General features: G+C 38.5%; 1 protein-coding gene across 1 annotated transcript in view; it reads left to right on the forward strand.

The window, feature by feature from the left end:
• kif5ab (kinesin family member 5A, b) overlaps nt 1-6554 on the forward strand; it is a 50538-nt gene extending 43984 nt beyond the window's left edge. The window contains exons 25-30 of the mRNA XM_029502275.1: nt 675-891; nt 1767-1995; nt 2777-2841; nt 4642-4669; nt 5142-5224; nt 6472-6554. Of these exons, the coding sequence (XP_029358135.1) occupies nt 675-891; nt 1767-1995; nt 2777-2841; nt 4642-4669; nt 5142-5211 (609 nt within the window). The 3' untranslated portion in view covers nt 5212-5224; nt 6472-6554. The remainder of the gene's footprint in view (nt 1-674; nt 892-1766; nt 1996-2776; nt 2842-4641; nt 4670-5141; nt 5225-6471) is intronic.
• The last annotated feature ends 5757 nt before the right edge of the window (nt 6555-12311 follow it).

Raw genomic sequence — 12311 nt, forward strand, 5'->3', positions numbered from 1 at the left:
ACAGACCTGTTATCATTTCAAATTAAATACCAAACATTCAGTGGACCAAAATCCTTGATGTTCTTGTGGCTTAAGCCAAACTCTCGCTCCTTCCTACTCTCCACCTCTCATTCACTTGGTGTATTCAATGTATATTTACTCCTTTGCTCTGCACTATGCACTCATTTATGATCAGACTATATATGATGTTTTTTCAAATATTTCTATTTTCTTTGTGGAAATTAGACTATTATATAGTCAGTAATAGAACCCAAAAAGAGTAAGACATTAATTAAAGAAAAATCCCATTATTAATTAAATTCAGTGGTTATTTTTAAAATGGGTACCTAGGAAACTGTGTAACTATGAAAGAGATGATATAGGATGTCGATATATTTGACTTGTTTACTGATTAAGGTATTCTATTCAGTAAGATATTCCAGCAAATGTTATTAATGTCGTCAGTTAATCAACAGGAAATAACTTTGCACCAAATTCTAGAAAAGGTTTTGTGAGGAGAAGTAGAGACGCAGCTACTGTTATTATACTTATACTCATATATACAGTAGACTTCCTATGCAGATGTATTTAGTCAAATAATCATTAAAGAAATGACAACCATTACTAACAGTCACTACTGTAGTCACATGTGGCTTGTCCTTGGCGTCCTGCACGTGTTCTTGTGTTTGTTATAGCTGGTGCGTGACAATGCAGATCTTCGTTGTGAGCTTCCAAAGCTGGAGAAGCGTCTTCGGTCTACAGCTGAGCGAGTTAAGGCACTGGAGGGTGCGCTGAAGGAGGCGAAGGAAGGCGCCATGAAGGACCGTCACCGCTACCAACAGGAGGTGGAGCGCATCAAAGATGTGATGAAGGCCCTCAATCCCTTTCGCCGACCACATGCTGCACAAATAGGTAACAAAACCAAAAGTTCACCAAATAAAACTAATAAAGATATAGTGAGCTGGACGCTACTTTGCATGCCATGCATTTGTCATTATAGTTGAAGATATGTAATCAGATAAAATGTTGATTACAAAGTGTCTCGATTCAGTATATAGACAGTACAATCCCATTTGTGGTTGTTGCCATGAATTATTCTAGTGCTGCTGTTTAGGACATTATTTCTTTTCCTATTCTTGCAATTTGTTAATTAAATCTTTTACCAAAATTTAATAGCAATTCATAGAACAGTTTTTCTCATTTACTCAATTACTTTTCAAAACAAGTGAGTGCAATCATCACAGTAATTGAGTGCAATTGTGAGACTTCTCTCTACTTAATCTTGTTTTTATATCCATTGCTTAAAACTACCAGAAAGTCAGGTTCACCCCTGCGGTGCAGGAACTTCATTTGGGTACTGATGGAAAATGAGTGCATCTGGATAACTGTAAAATGAGACAGTCACTTCTCTTTATTTGCCCAAAATACTAAACTTTATGAAACACAATGACAATGCTCTTCTAACAGAACTACAATTGGTGAGAGGAACATTTCAATCACCCGCTCAGTTCATCATTACTCTTCTATGCTTTAATTTCTTTGTGAAATAAATGAGAGGCACATCTGCTGCTGTAAGAAATTTGAGCTACTGCTTTGGGAGAGTTTTTACTTTCACAAACTGAAGATCATATCTTTGTATTGGTGCTATTGCTCCATTTATTAATATATTCTCAGTAATCCATTCACATTAAAAATGCATTATTCTGTGCCACAGTGGACTGTGGGCCGATAAGCCTTTTAATAAACAAGTCTGGTTTTCTGGATGAATCTTGTGTTATCTCCCTCAGCCAAGGCTGTTCGTCCAGGCCACTACCCAGCCTGCTCTCCCACCAACCCCTTCTTCATCAGAGGCTACAGTCAGCCCGCCTCCTTCTGCAAGGCTGCTTTACACAACAGCAACTACCAACAAGCAGCTGCTTCTTCTACATCTCCAGAGAATGAGCCTAGGCTACCTGAGGCCATCTCCGACCAGAGCAAACACCTCGACTCCCAAAACAATGACAACGACAACAACATGTAAGTCAACACACTACGGACGATCACTGGTGGATGTAATGTATGGATATTATGACACCACCAGATACTAGTTTGGACCCATTGTAAGTCAAAGTCCACCTCCACAAGCCCATAATGTTCCTGAAGCTTTTAGCCCAATTTCATCTACTTGACATTGGACATGGTATCCTGAAACACTTGAAACAAACTTTTCCGGTCATTTCACACTTTGGGAACCTTTTCCCAAGCTGGTCATCCTGAAAAAATGCTAATGCTAATAAAAAACACAAAGCTCTCAATTTTCACATTTAATTAGCTCATCTCAAATAACATCATGTTCTATCTATCACCAGCTTTTGTGGTCCATGTCATGTGATCTGTTTTCACTAACCTGCCGCCTCCCTCTTTAAAAGTTTGTTCATTGGTCCGCTCTAATTAACTTTCTGATGTTAGTCATTATTTTCAAACTTTGGTTCCAGGTGACTGTTTTCTTCCGGTCTCCTCTTTAATATTGTTTTAATTTAGGCTACATGCTTTAATGATAATTTTGTTTGTGTGTGGATTTTTTGTTTTGAATGGAGGATCTTTGTTGTCAATAAATAAGGGCATTAACAAAGATAGGCATGGAAAGGAAATTTTGTTTCGTGTAAAACCCACAATTGAAGGTTTTACAAACTTTTTATTTATTTATTTTTAAGATGCTTTGAATTTTGTGATGTCTTTTTGACATGAAAAGATAAAGACTTTGGCACAGAACTACTACAGTGACACTGACATGCTGGTCTCTGTCTGCTGTTTACAGGCTTCCAGCTGAGCCAGCAGGTCAAGGAAACACTAACACTGCAGAGATGCTGGATTCAGAAAATGGTGAGGCAGCATGTTACAATAATGAGAGATGTTATGATCACAATCAACAAGGATAAATTTATTTATTTTAATGATTGCTTCTAGGATTGTCATTATACTAGCAATTATGAGTGAATGCTGCTTCATGCTCACTGTTAAACTGGTTTACAGTGCTGCTGCTATGATAACAATTCTACCTGCTGCTTTGTTTTGTTTTTTAGTTTGATGGGAATTTTTATATCCCTTTTGTACTCAGAGGATTTATTTCTTTGAGCCACAGATAAGTGAGTAGCAGGGTGTGAGTGTTAGTCAGTGGTCTTTGGAATAAGTGTTTCATATATTGATGGGATGTAGACTGTTATTACCTGAAATTTGCCAAGAGAAAAAGCAGGCCATTCAGGGGTACTGCAGCTGCCTAAGGATTTATTTAGCACCTCCAAATTGGTGTGCAACTGTGGGTCTACCTGTTCCCGTCAGCAACAGACTCTGTAGAAGATAGATTAAGCACGCCAGTGTCATTACTCAGCCAGACAGATAGCCAGCCAGACAGGCTGAGTGCCCACCCCAGCCTCTGATCCAGCGATGACAGTTGTAAAGCTGTATAATGCCACCGAACCGCTTAGTATCTCCATGAATGCCAATAAAAATCAGACACCGAGTTAGAGCCAGTATGTCAGCCTGTTTCAACATTTCTTGCCTTTGCTTAAATATTTAACATCACTGATTGATCACAGTGACCCCTTAAAGGATTTTAATAAAACTGGATTTAGTTCTTATACTCTGAGCATCTTCTGAAGGTTATCCTCCTCTGAAGACAATTTATCTATGACCTCAGTTTCAATGAAGGCTCATTGAAAAGAGTAAAAATCCTGCACCCCATATTTCATACCTCTTAGATGTGTAGCCTTGGCGTTTTTTTTACAGATATTGTTTTCTACCTAAGAGATTAAACGTGTCAACTTCAATCTGTGAAGCATGAGGTGCCCTGATAATGGCTAACTCATCAAACTGTGCTACAAGTTATGCCAACTTGCTTCCATAATTACCAATAAATAAATTGGCATAGGGTTCTTACTTGCTGTACATTTAGTGGCAACAGAAACTTCTTATGCCAGGGTGTCATTGTGCTGTGTCAAGCCAAGTGAATATTTTGTGAAACTGATCAATGTCAGGGTAGTTTAGGAAGAGTGTGAGCATCGAAGGATTGTATAAGCACTTTTGGAGAATTCATTCAGTTCATTAGGCTCCACAGTCTGTAACTACGATCCAGAGAGCCCATTCTCCATATATGTGCTGGTCTGATGCACTGTTGTTCTAACTTTTAAGATATTTTTTGAGAGGCTTTGCAAGGAAGCTCTCTGGATATTTACAAGCAACTTTTGAAGTTGAAGAAATGACATCCTCTTCACCAGGTTTACCAGCCATAAATTGGCTTTTTGTATTTTTCCACTAGCTTCTATTTTTATGCCACTGTCAGAGCTCTGCAGGCAGAGGTGGTGGATAGTTACAAAAACATCAACAGTGGCTGGTTGGAGTCAGTGAAAATCTTTCAGTATATCTTTCATTAGACATATAGGTTTAACCTTCCTCCTGATCGGGGCAAGGGATCAGTAAAATGCTCATCCAAGTTGTTTTTACATGGAATGATAGATTTGAGAACACATTACGCAGCTGCTTGCTCCAAATTCATATGTCCTAAATGGCTTTGGACTGTTTCTGTGACAAACCCACAGCTTCACTGATTTAGTCACCACCAACACCCACACAATGCACCTCACTGTGCACCTGCCTGCCTCCTTATGCACCTCTTTTTGTCCACAGGAAACACCACAGATATCAATGACAACAGGTAAGACTGGGGAACCTGGTTAGATTACTACACAATTCCTTCTGCTATTTGTTGTTTTCCTGCAGGCTTGAAAAAGTGTAACATTGTAGGGTTTATTTTGCAGCATTTTATCATGGCCTAGAAACATTTCTGCTTCGACTTAAAGTCCTAAATTGTTTTAAGTTACAGATTAATGGCTGTAAATGAATGCCAAAGCTGGAAGCAACTTAATCCACTATCAGTATGGGCAAAGAACATTATTAAGTGCATTCAACCTGCATGCCTTTATCCCACTTGTGTTTTAAAACCAGTTACTAGAAGCTCACTGAATTGCCTCCCTCACTACTGCTGTGTCTCTGTGCTCCACCACTGCCCCTCCTCCTTCCTCGTTGCTGTCACTGCTACTGCTGCTCCTGCTACTACTTGATGCTGCGGCCGCCTGTGATTCTAGTGTGTCGGGTAGCATGTGTCTGAATGTAAATTCTATACCCAGAACTGACGTCTGTGACAATCAGAGCCCAGCCAAACTCTGCAGCCTGCAGCCAGAGGCCTCAGCCAGCTAATAGTCCGGAGCAGGTAAGAGAGCAGAAAAACAGAGGGACACCCCCATGATTGTGTGGTTCATTTGCTGCTCAACACATCATGCCACATTCAACCTTTTACATCTAAAAAGTATTCTTTTTCCAAAGGATTCTCTGGAAAACCTGTCCAAGTGCTACCGGGTAGTTGTTATTGTATTTGACCAAAAAAAAAAAAAAAAACCCCAAATAAACAAACACATTGGCAAGCACTACTTCTGTGCTACAAGTGGCAAAGTCACATCTCGCATGATTGTGGCTTCAAAATTACATTTTTCAAGACCTCCAGGGCTTTTAGATACTAGTCTCTTCTTGGAGTATTCTGAGAAGCCCAAGCATTAAAGCTTGTGGAAACACATCTTCAGGTATGTTTTGGTCCATGCTGGAATCAATCAACACAACCTTGACAAATTAAGCCTGACAGCTTAAGCTTTCCCATTCTGCATCACCACATCACCATGACTGCTGTTGTCATGCAATCAATTCCGACTTGTGGCTCTGGCTGGACAGCATTTCCCACATAAAACATAGTAGAAAATAAGTGAGAGACAGTAACCTTTTTATTTCTTGTTTATTTGGGTTTATTATTGTCTACATCAGTGAGACAGACTTTAGTGGCTGCGTGGACTCATAAGCCATCCAGGGAGAGATTTTTATTCTGTTGCCGACACTCACTGAGAGAAAAAATAACCAACAATCAGCATCTGTCTCAGATCAGCACTTTTTTTCTAGGTTGGTTGAATTATTTCATAAATCCCAGCCAAGAATTAAAGATCATACAATTCTGAAGATACTGTTTCTGGAACAACCTATTTAAGAAAGGGGAATTACATTATCTCTGGTTAGGGGTTTCACTTAAGTCGAATATGTTTACTGTTATTCAGTTTTATTTGGTTTCCTTTTTTGTGTGTTCCTGCTAGTGCATTCTTTCATGTTAATAATTTTTTTTTTCTCAGCGCAGTGTAATATAAAGATACATCTCAATTAAATCTAAATATTTTTCCTTTACAGCTGCTGAAGTTTGTGTCCTGTTGAGTCTAAATTTGGCCCCAGAGTGTAGTTCCCAAAGACAACTAACTCCATTGTAGACTCTTATCGGAAATAAGATCACTTGTGATGTGTTCCTTCTGGTGGTGTTAGCACTGACTGCTGTCTTTTTTTTTTCTGCCATCTTTGGCTTATTTCTGTTTCTCTCAAATCTGTTTGACTGTCTCTCTTACTTTTCTTCTCTCCCTATCTCTCCAGGCAGACGTTTTTTCTGAGGCCTCCTCTCTAAATCTGCATGCAGCTGATCACAGTCCCCTTCCCCACTTGCTGTAAACACCCCACCCGCTCCTTGCTTGCTCTTCTGCCACACATTACAATGTGTGGGAGTGTATGTGTTATCAGTTTGGCAAGCATTCCACCATTCCTGACCTGGCAGCTCACGCCCTGCACCATCTCCCCCATGACTTGGGACACAAAGGGACCAGAAATAGAAAGATGGAAAAAAAAACAAAAAATGGTGTGGTGCTGTAGGTAACCAGTAGGCTGTGCTGTTTGTCTCATGTGACAGTGACAGTGGGTATCAAACCAGAACATCAGATGCTAAACTTCATATAATCTCTATTATTATTCATAAATATTAGTTTGGATCAGAAAACTTCAACTTAGGCATTGCTGAAAAACACTAAATATTGTGAAAATTGGGCTCACTTTATTGATATTTCTTTTTCACCTGTGCACGTTTCATATTTCATGCTGATTTTCAGATTTTCTTACAAAAATATACAAATGATAGGGAAAGCTAACATAACAACACTGACATTTAATGTTTCAGTGTAAACCTCAGAAGGATCTCTGAGTTTATACAAATGGAATATGTGCTCTGGAAGCTGATATTTCAGGTATATTGTGTATAATTGTCTTTGACAACAAGGCAAAACATGAACACACGTTGATCCCCCATTACTTTAGTCTGTCTCTGTATCCACTGACCTCCCCCAAATCAGATTTGGGGGAGCCTGTTTTTTCTTCTTGATGACGTAACTGTTTAAAAAAAGGGGCAAGAATATATAGTAAAAAAAAATAATAATAAGAAGGACATGTGCTGCAGTTTTTAGAAAATACTATTTGAACTGCAATTAACACTGTGGTTGTACGGGACTATCTCCAGCCGGGATCAATGCCGGGGATTAATACATTGCTCAAGTGAGTATTGCATGAGGAGACTCGTTAATGTGCACAGTTTAATGTAACAGTTTTGTATTTTGGTATATCTTACAGGATGTATTTGAGATACCTGGAATCCATATTATGTTTCCACTTCTTAGACTATCAGAGGAATAACAAACCAAGTGACCTCTACTGACATCCTACCACCTCTAGCAAGTTCAATATTAATGCTTTCACAAAGATTTTTGGAATCTTGACACTTCACCTGCTTCTGATATGACACAGGATGAGCAGAGGATGAAGGAAGGCTAGCTTCAAATTAAACACTCAAATGTCTGACCCGTTACTCATCACTTAGTTTTAGCTCCTATGAAGAGCAGTTTCATCTGAACCATAACTAACGTGAATTCATATCGTCTGAAAGAGGCTGATTGTGATTCTGAGATGTTATTCATCCATAAAAGAAACCTGTCTGAAAGGGATCATCTGTGAGATATTTAGTTATTGTCATGTCATCCAAGAGCATGGCAGTGTAAAAAAAAAATAAAATAAATAATAATAATAATGATAAAACTGTAGCAACTATTTTTATACTTCTAGTTCAGGTTTGAAAGAAATATATAGTCTTTCTCATTGCTCTATTTTAACATTATCAACATGATTTATTTGCTCTTTGTCCTTAAATAAAAGCAGCTATGTGTTGTATTATTTCCTATACTGCAGAATGGTAAGGCTTTAAGATTTACAGTGTGTCAGCGCTGAATTAAAGTGGGTGTACGAATGCAGCAGCTGTTCCAAATTGATTCGGTTTAGGAGATGACTAATTCCCCCGCTTTCTTTATGAACCTCAGGCCGAAACCAAAGTTCTGATGGGGGTGAATCACTGAAGGAGCATCTTGCTCTGTAGAAGCCTGTATACAAGCTGCGAAGGACACGAAACAAGGGTTACTTTGGGCTATCAAGAGGAGATACAGCTTTGTCTTATCCCTTTGACACACACACATGCACTCAGATGTAGCACCTCATCACCCACTGAGGTGTCTGACCTTTAACCCCAAAATGCAGATATGTGATGTCCTGTATTTACTTAGGTATGTGCTATCTGAGCAGATAAGATGACTGTCTGCTGACAGACTGATGGTTATTCAATCAACCACCTGTCAGACTCTCTCTATTGACCTCCTGATCAACCAGTCAGGATTAAAGAGTGAAGGGTGTGTGTGTCCTAAGAGAGGACAGGAGCTATCGCTGCTCTTTCACTTTCAGCAAGCGAAAAATCCCGATCACGTTTGGGATCAAGACTTGCAAATGACTGATAAAATATTTACTGCTGCCTACTGGGTATAGTAAAGACGTACATGAATTTGTGTTGAGGGGCCTTGAAATAAATTACACTGGAAGTACTCTTTTAATGACTTGGCACAGACTTAACATTTGGTTAATAATTAAATACATATATGCAACAGGTGAAGCCTGAATAAAAGCTTCAGGTTTTATGGCAATTATGTCATGAAATCGTAGAAAATGGATGGATCATTCACTGGTCCCAAGACCACATCATTATTCCATATTTATTTATATTTAATTTAAAGCTGTACACATGTTCAGTTTTTATTTAGTTTGTACTGTTTGTAGTAAAAGTATTCATGAAATTGCTATCCCCTAAAATTATCTCAGAAGTTGCATTTGCTGCGGTGTTTTCTTAATTCCTCTTATGTCCAAATTTATTGCTGTAAAGTGCAGGCAGAAATCTAAAGCTCTACCAACATATTTATCAACAGTTTTAATTTCGCTCTGGCTTGTTAGAAATGTTTGGGACGTTTTCTGATGTTTTTTTTTTTTCTTTCTTTCTTTCTGCCTCTATTTACACTTTATCTAACACTGTAGCTGTTGGGTTTTCTCCAAATTACCCTTTGATAAAAAAGTCATCAAACTCTAAAGACTTTTCATTATCTCTGAAGTTGAGTGTGTTTGCATAACCTATAGAAACCATGAGTTTAATGTGAATGGCCTTTTTTTTTTTTTTTGTCAATCAGCTGTTAGTCATTTAAAACCACGAGGAACAGAACTATTCTTCTCCCACGCGTTGCTGTGCTATAAATCTTTGGATGACTGAGTGTGGAGTTTATTTTCATTCTTATTGTTTGTCTGAAAGTTATTGTAACCAACCTGAAAATGTTCTGGCCAGGTGAATAATCTGTCTACAGCGTAACTGTAACTTAAATATGGAGAAGTAGAAGATGAGAATGGTAGAGTGGTTAAAAAAAAAAAAAAAAAGACAGAGGCGCAGTGGCTGTGTTGTTTGTGCAAATGTGCGTTGGCTGGTTTGTTTACAGCGTGTGATTTTGTGCATGCAGTACTTTCCTGTAGCTGCTGAGAAACAGTAGTTATCTCATGAAAACTGTTTCAATAAAGAATAACCTGTGTACATTTTGTTATTACAGTGATTTGTCATGACTTTACTTTTTTAAAATCATTTTTTTAAGGGGAACATGAAACAGTTTGTTTTGTTTTGTTTTGTTTTTTTCACTCCGACATGATAAAAGGACACATATTGGTCATATCGATGTGTCAACTTGCAGGCTAACAGCTGTAGCAGTGGCATCAACTTGACTCCCAATTAAGGTAAGGAACAGCGAGTTAAACAACTTTATCTCCTCAGTAACTTGAACGGGGAGCACTGCTGCCTTCAGGGCCTCTGCTGCTCTATTCATTGATTTGTTTTGGGTGAATGTCACATTGTCAGCTGCTGCGTGTTTCTCTTCCTCTTATAATGAAGCAAAGCCCAGAAATTATCACATCACCACAGAGAATAACGACACATATCTATTTTTTAAGAGAACATCTGTAACGTTTTGATTTATTGTTGTTGTTGTCAATTTTATTATTATTCTACAATTCATTCAGCTCAATGCAGTTATATATATAGTTGTTTTCAATTTGAGTGAACAGCTTATTTAAAAGCACAAGTATGTCCTGGAGGCTTTTCATTCATTTTAATTCTCCCACTGAAGTTGTGTATGTTATAATAAAAAACTTTGCAAAATGTTCAAAACCTATTAATCAAGCACTTTCGGTTGAAATTATTTGTTTGGGGATGTGTTGCTCAAAGCAAACAGATTTTTGAGTAACTTCAATGTTCACTTCAAAGTTGATCTCTAATTGTGGATACTTTGAGTTTAGTGGATACTTCAACCTCTATCAGCCTGAAGTCATGTAGCCAGGTGTGTTCTGGCAAGTTTCATGATGGACAAATGCATTAATGTGTTTATTGCTACTGACATGCCGTGTTCAAGAGTTTCAATTTTCAAGATGTCTGCAAATTTCACTGAAAACTCCTTTCTCAAGTTCAATATTACATTTGTGTAAGTAAAACACTGGTTCATAATTGTTTTTCAGTCTACTGAACATCAATAAGTCAGAAAGAGTAAGAAAAAATGGGATTAAAACTAACATATTCTGAAGTGTTTAGGGAGCAAAGTGGGGTTGGATAGCTGAGGCCTGTACTTGCCCACGTGCCACGAGCCAAAAGGACAAAGTGCAGAATTGCACCTGAGAAGAGGACACCAATCACCAATCACAACAGTGACACAACCTTACTTAAACACACTCCAGCAGCTGTCTCAGTGCGAATCCTGACTGAGACGGTACATCTCATCCTGTGGATCACTGAGCGCCAGGTGAGAAGACTGTGTGAGTACAGAACCGAGACTATGACCAAATGTCTGTCATGGATGTTGATGACATATCCGTCACATGCTGGGATTTCACTTCCACTTGCTCTGCTTTCTCTGAATTCGTAAAGGTTGTAGTTTCAAAAGGCACCAAATTCCAGCATAGAGTGTGACGGACGACGATTTTTGGTACAATGATTCCATTTGTTGATTCAAGAGCTAAAGACAAACAGGAAGTCTCAGAATAAAATCTGATGTAGTCGTGCAGGAGTATTTATTAGATAAAGAGCAGGACCAAATAGTTTCTTCTCTGATTTTCTGGTCACTTTAAAAGTGTGTTTTCATGGAAAGTTTTGACTTAATCTTTTAAAGTTCTTTTGAAATTCTCCTTCACACACAAAAGAGAAAGACGATTTTACCAACCAATCATCAGTTTAAGTCAAGTTGAGGGTTATTGTCTTCCTGATAAGATTCATTTGGAGCTTTCCATTATATTTCGCTTTTCTGGTAACCCACCTGAAATATTAAGGCTGGGTATCAGTTGGCATTATTCATGCTAGTTGGACGAGCTTTTGTGATTAACGAAATTAAAGAAAAGGATCAGATCAGACTATTAGTGATCTCAGGCTCAGTTGTAAACCAGCATAGTTTCTGCAGATTGTCTTAAGGTTTCTAAGTTTGCTGATTTCGACAGTGCAAATGGATTAAAAAGCCAGTTGTTTTGTCTTCAAGCGCGGTGTAACACACTCAATTCATCTGATGCATCAAAGAGTTGTTGCATTAATGTTGATTGGTTCCAACACACGTTTATCTACATCCCTCTCTTCCAGCACATCAGCCATATTATGTGTAATCTGTGCAAAGCCTATCTTCTATATTGACTTTTCTCCTGAGGAGTGATCAAACAGCATGGATTAGAAAACGAGGTCACTCTGTGTCTTTCACCCCTCCCTGGAAGTCAGTGCAGCATAATCTCTCAGTCAGTTTTCTGTGTATCTTATCTATAGAATGTGAGGCACTGAGGACAGGTGACCCGGCTGCTGTTGACATACTTCAGCTTGAGCTGTACTGACTAGTGATAAACCTCCTATTATGGAAAACCATTGAAGGTAACCACAGTTCAAACCCAAATCCTGGCATCGAAAGTCCTGAATTCAGACCGGATGATTTTTAAGTTCGGGCTTCTCACCTCCTCGGGAATGGCACTAATCAGGAGTGTTTTCTTTTTTTTTTTTGAAGCATGTAATCAGTCTGTGA

Source organism: Echeneis naucrates, chromosome 5, assembly GCF_900963305.1.
Source record: "Echeneis naucrates chromosome 5, fEcheNa1.1, whole genome shotgun sequence".
NCBI classification, from domain to species: Eukaryota; Metazoa; Chordata; class Actinopteri; order Carangiformes; family Echeneidae; genus Echeneis; species Echeneis naucrates.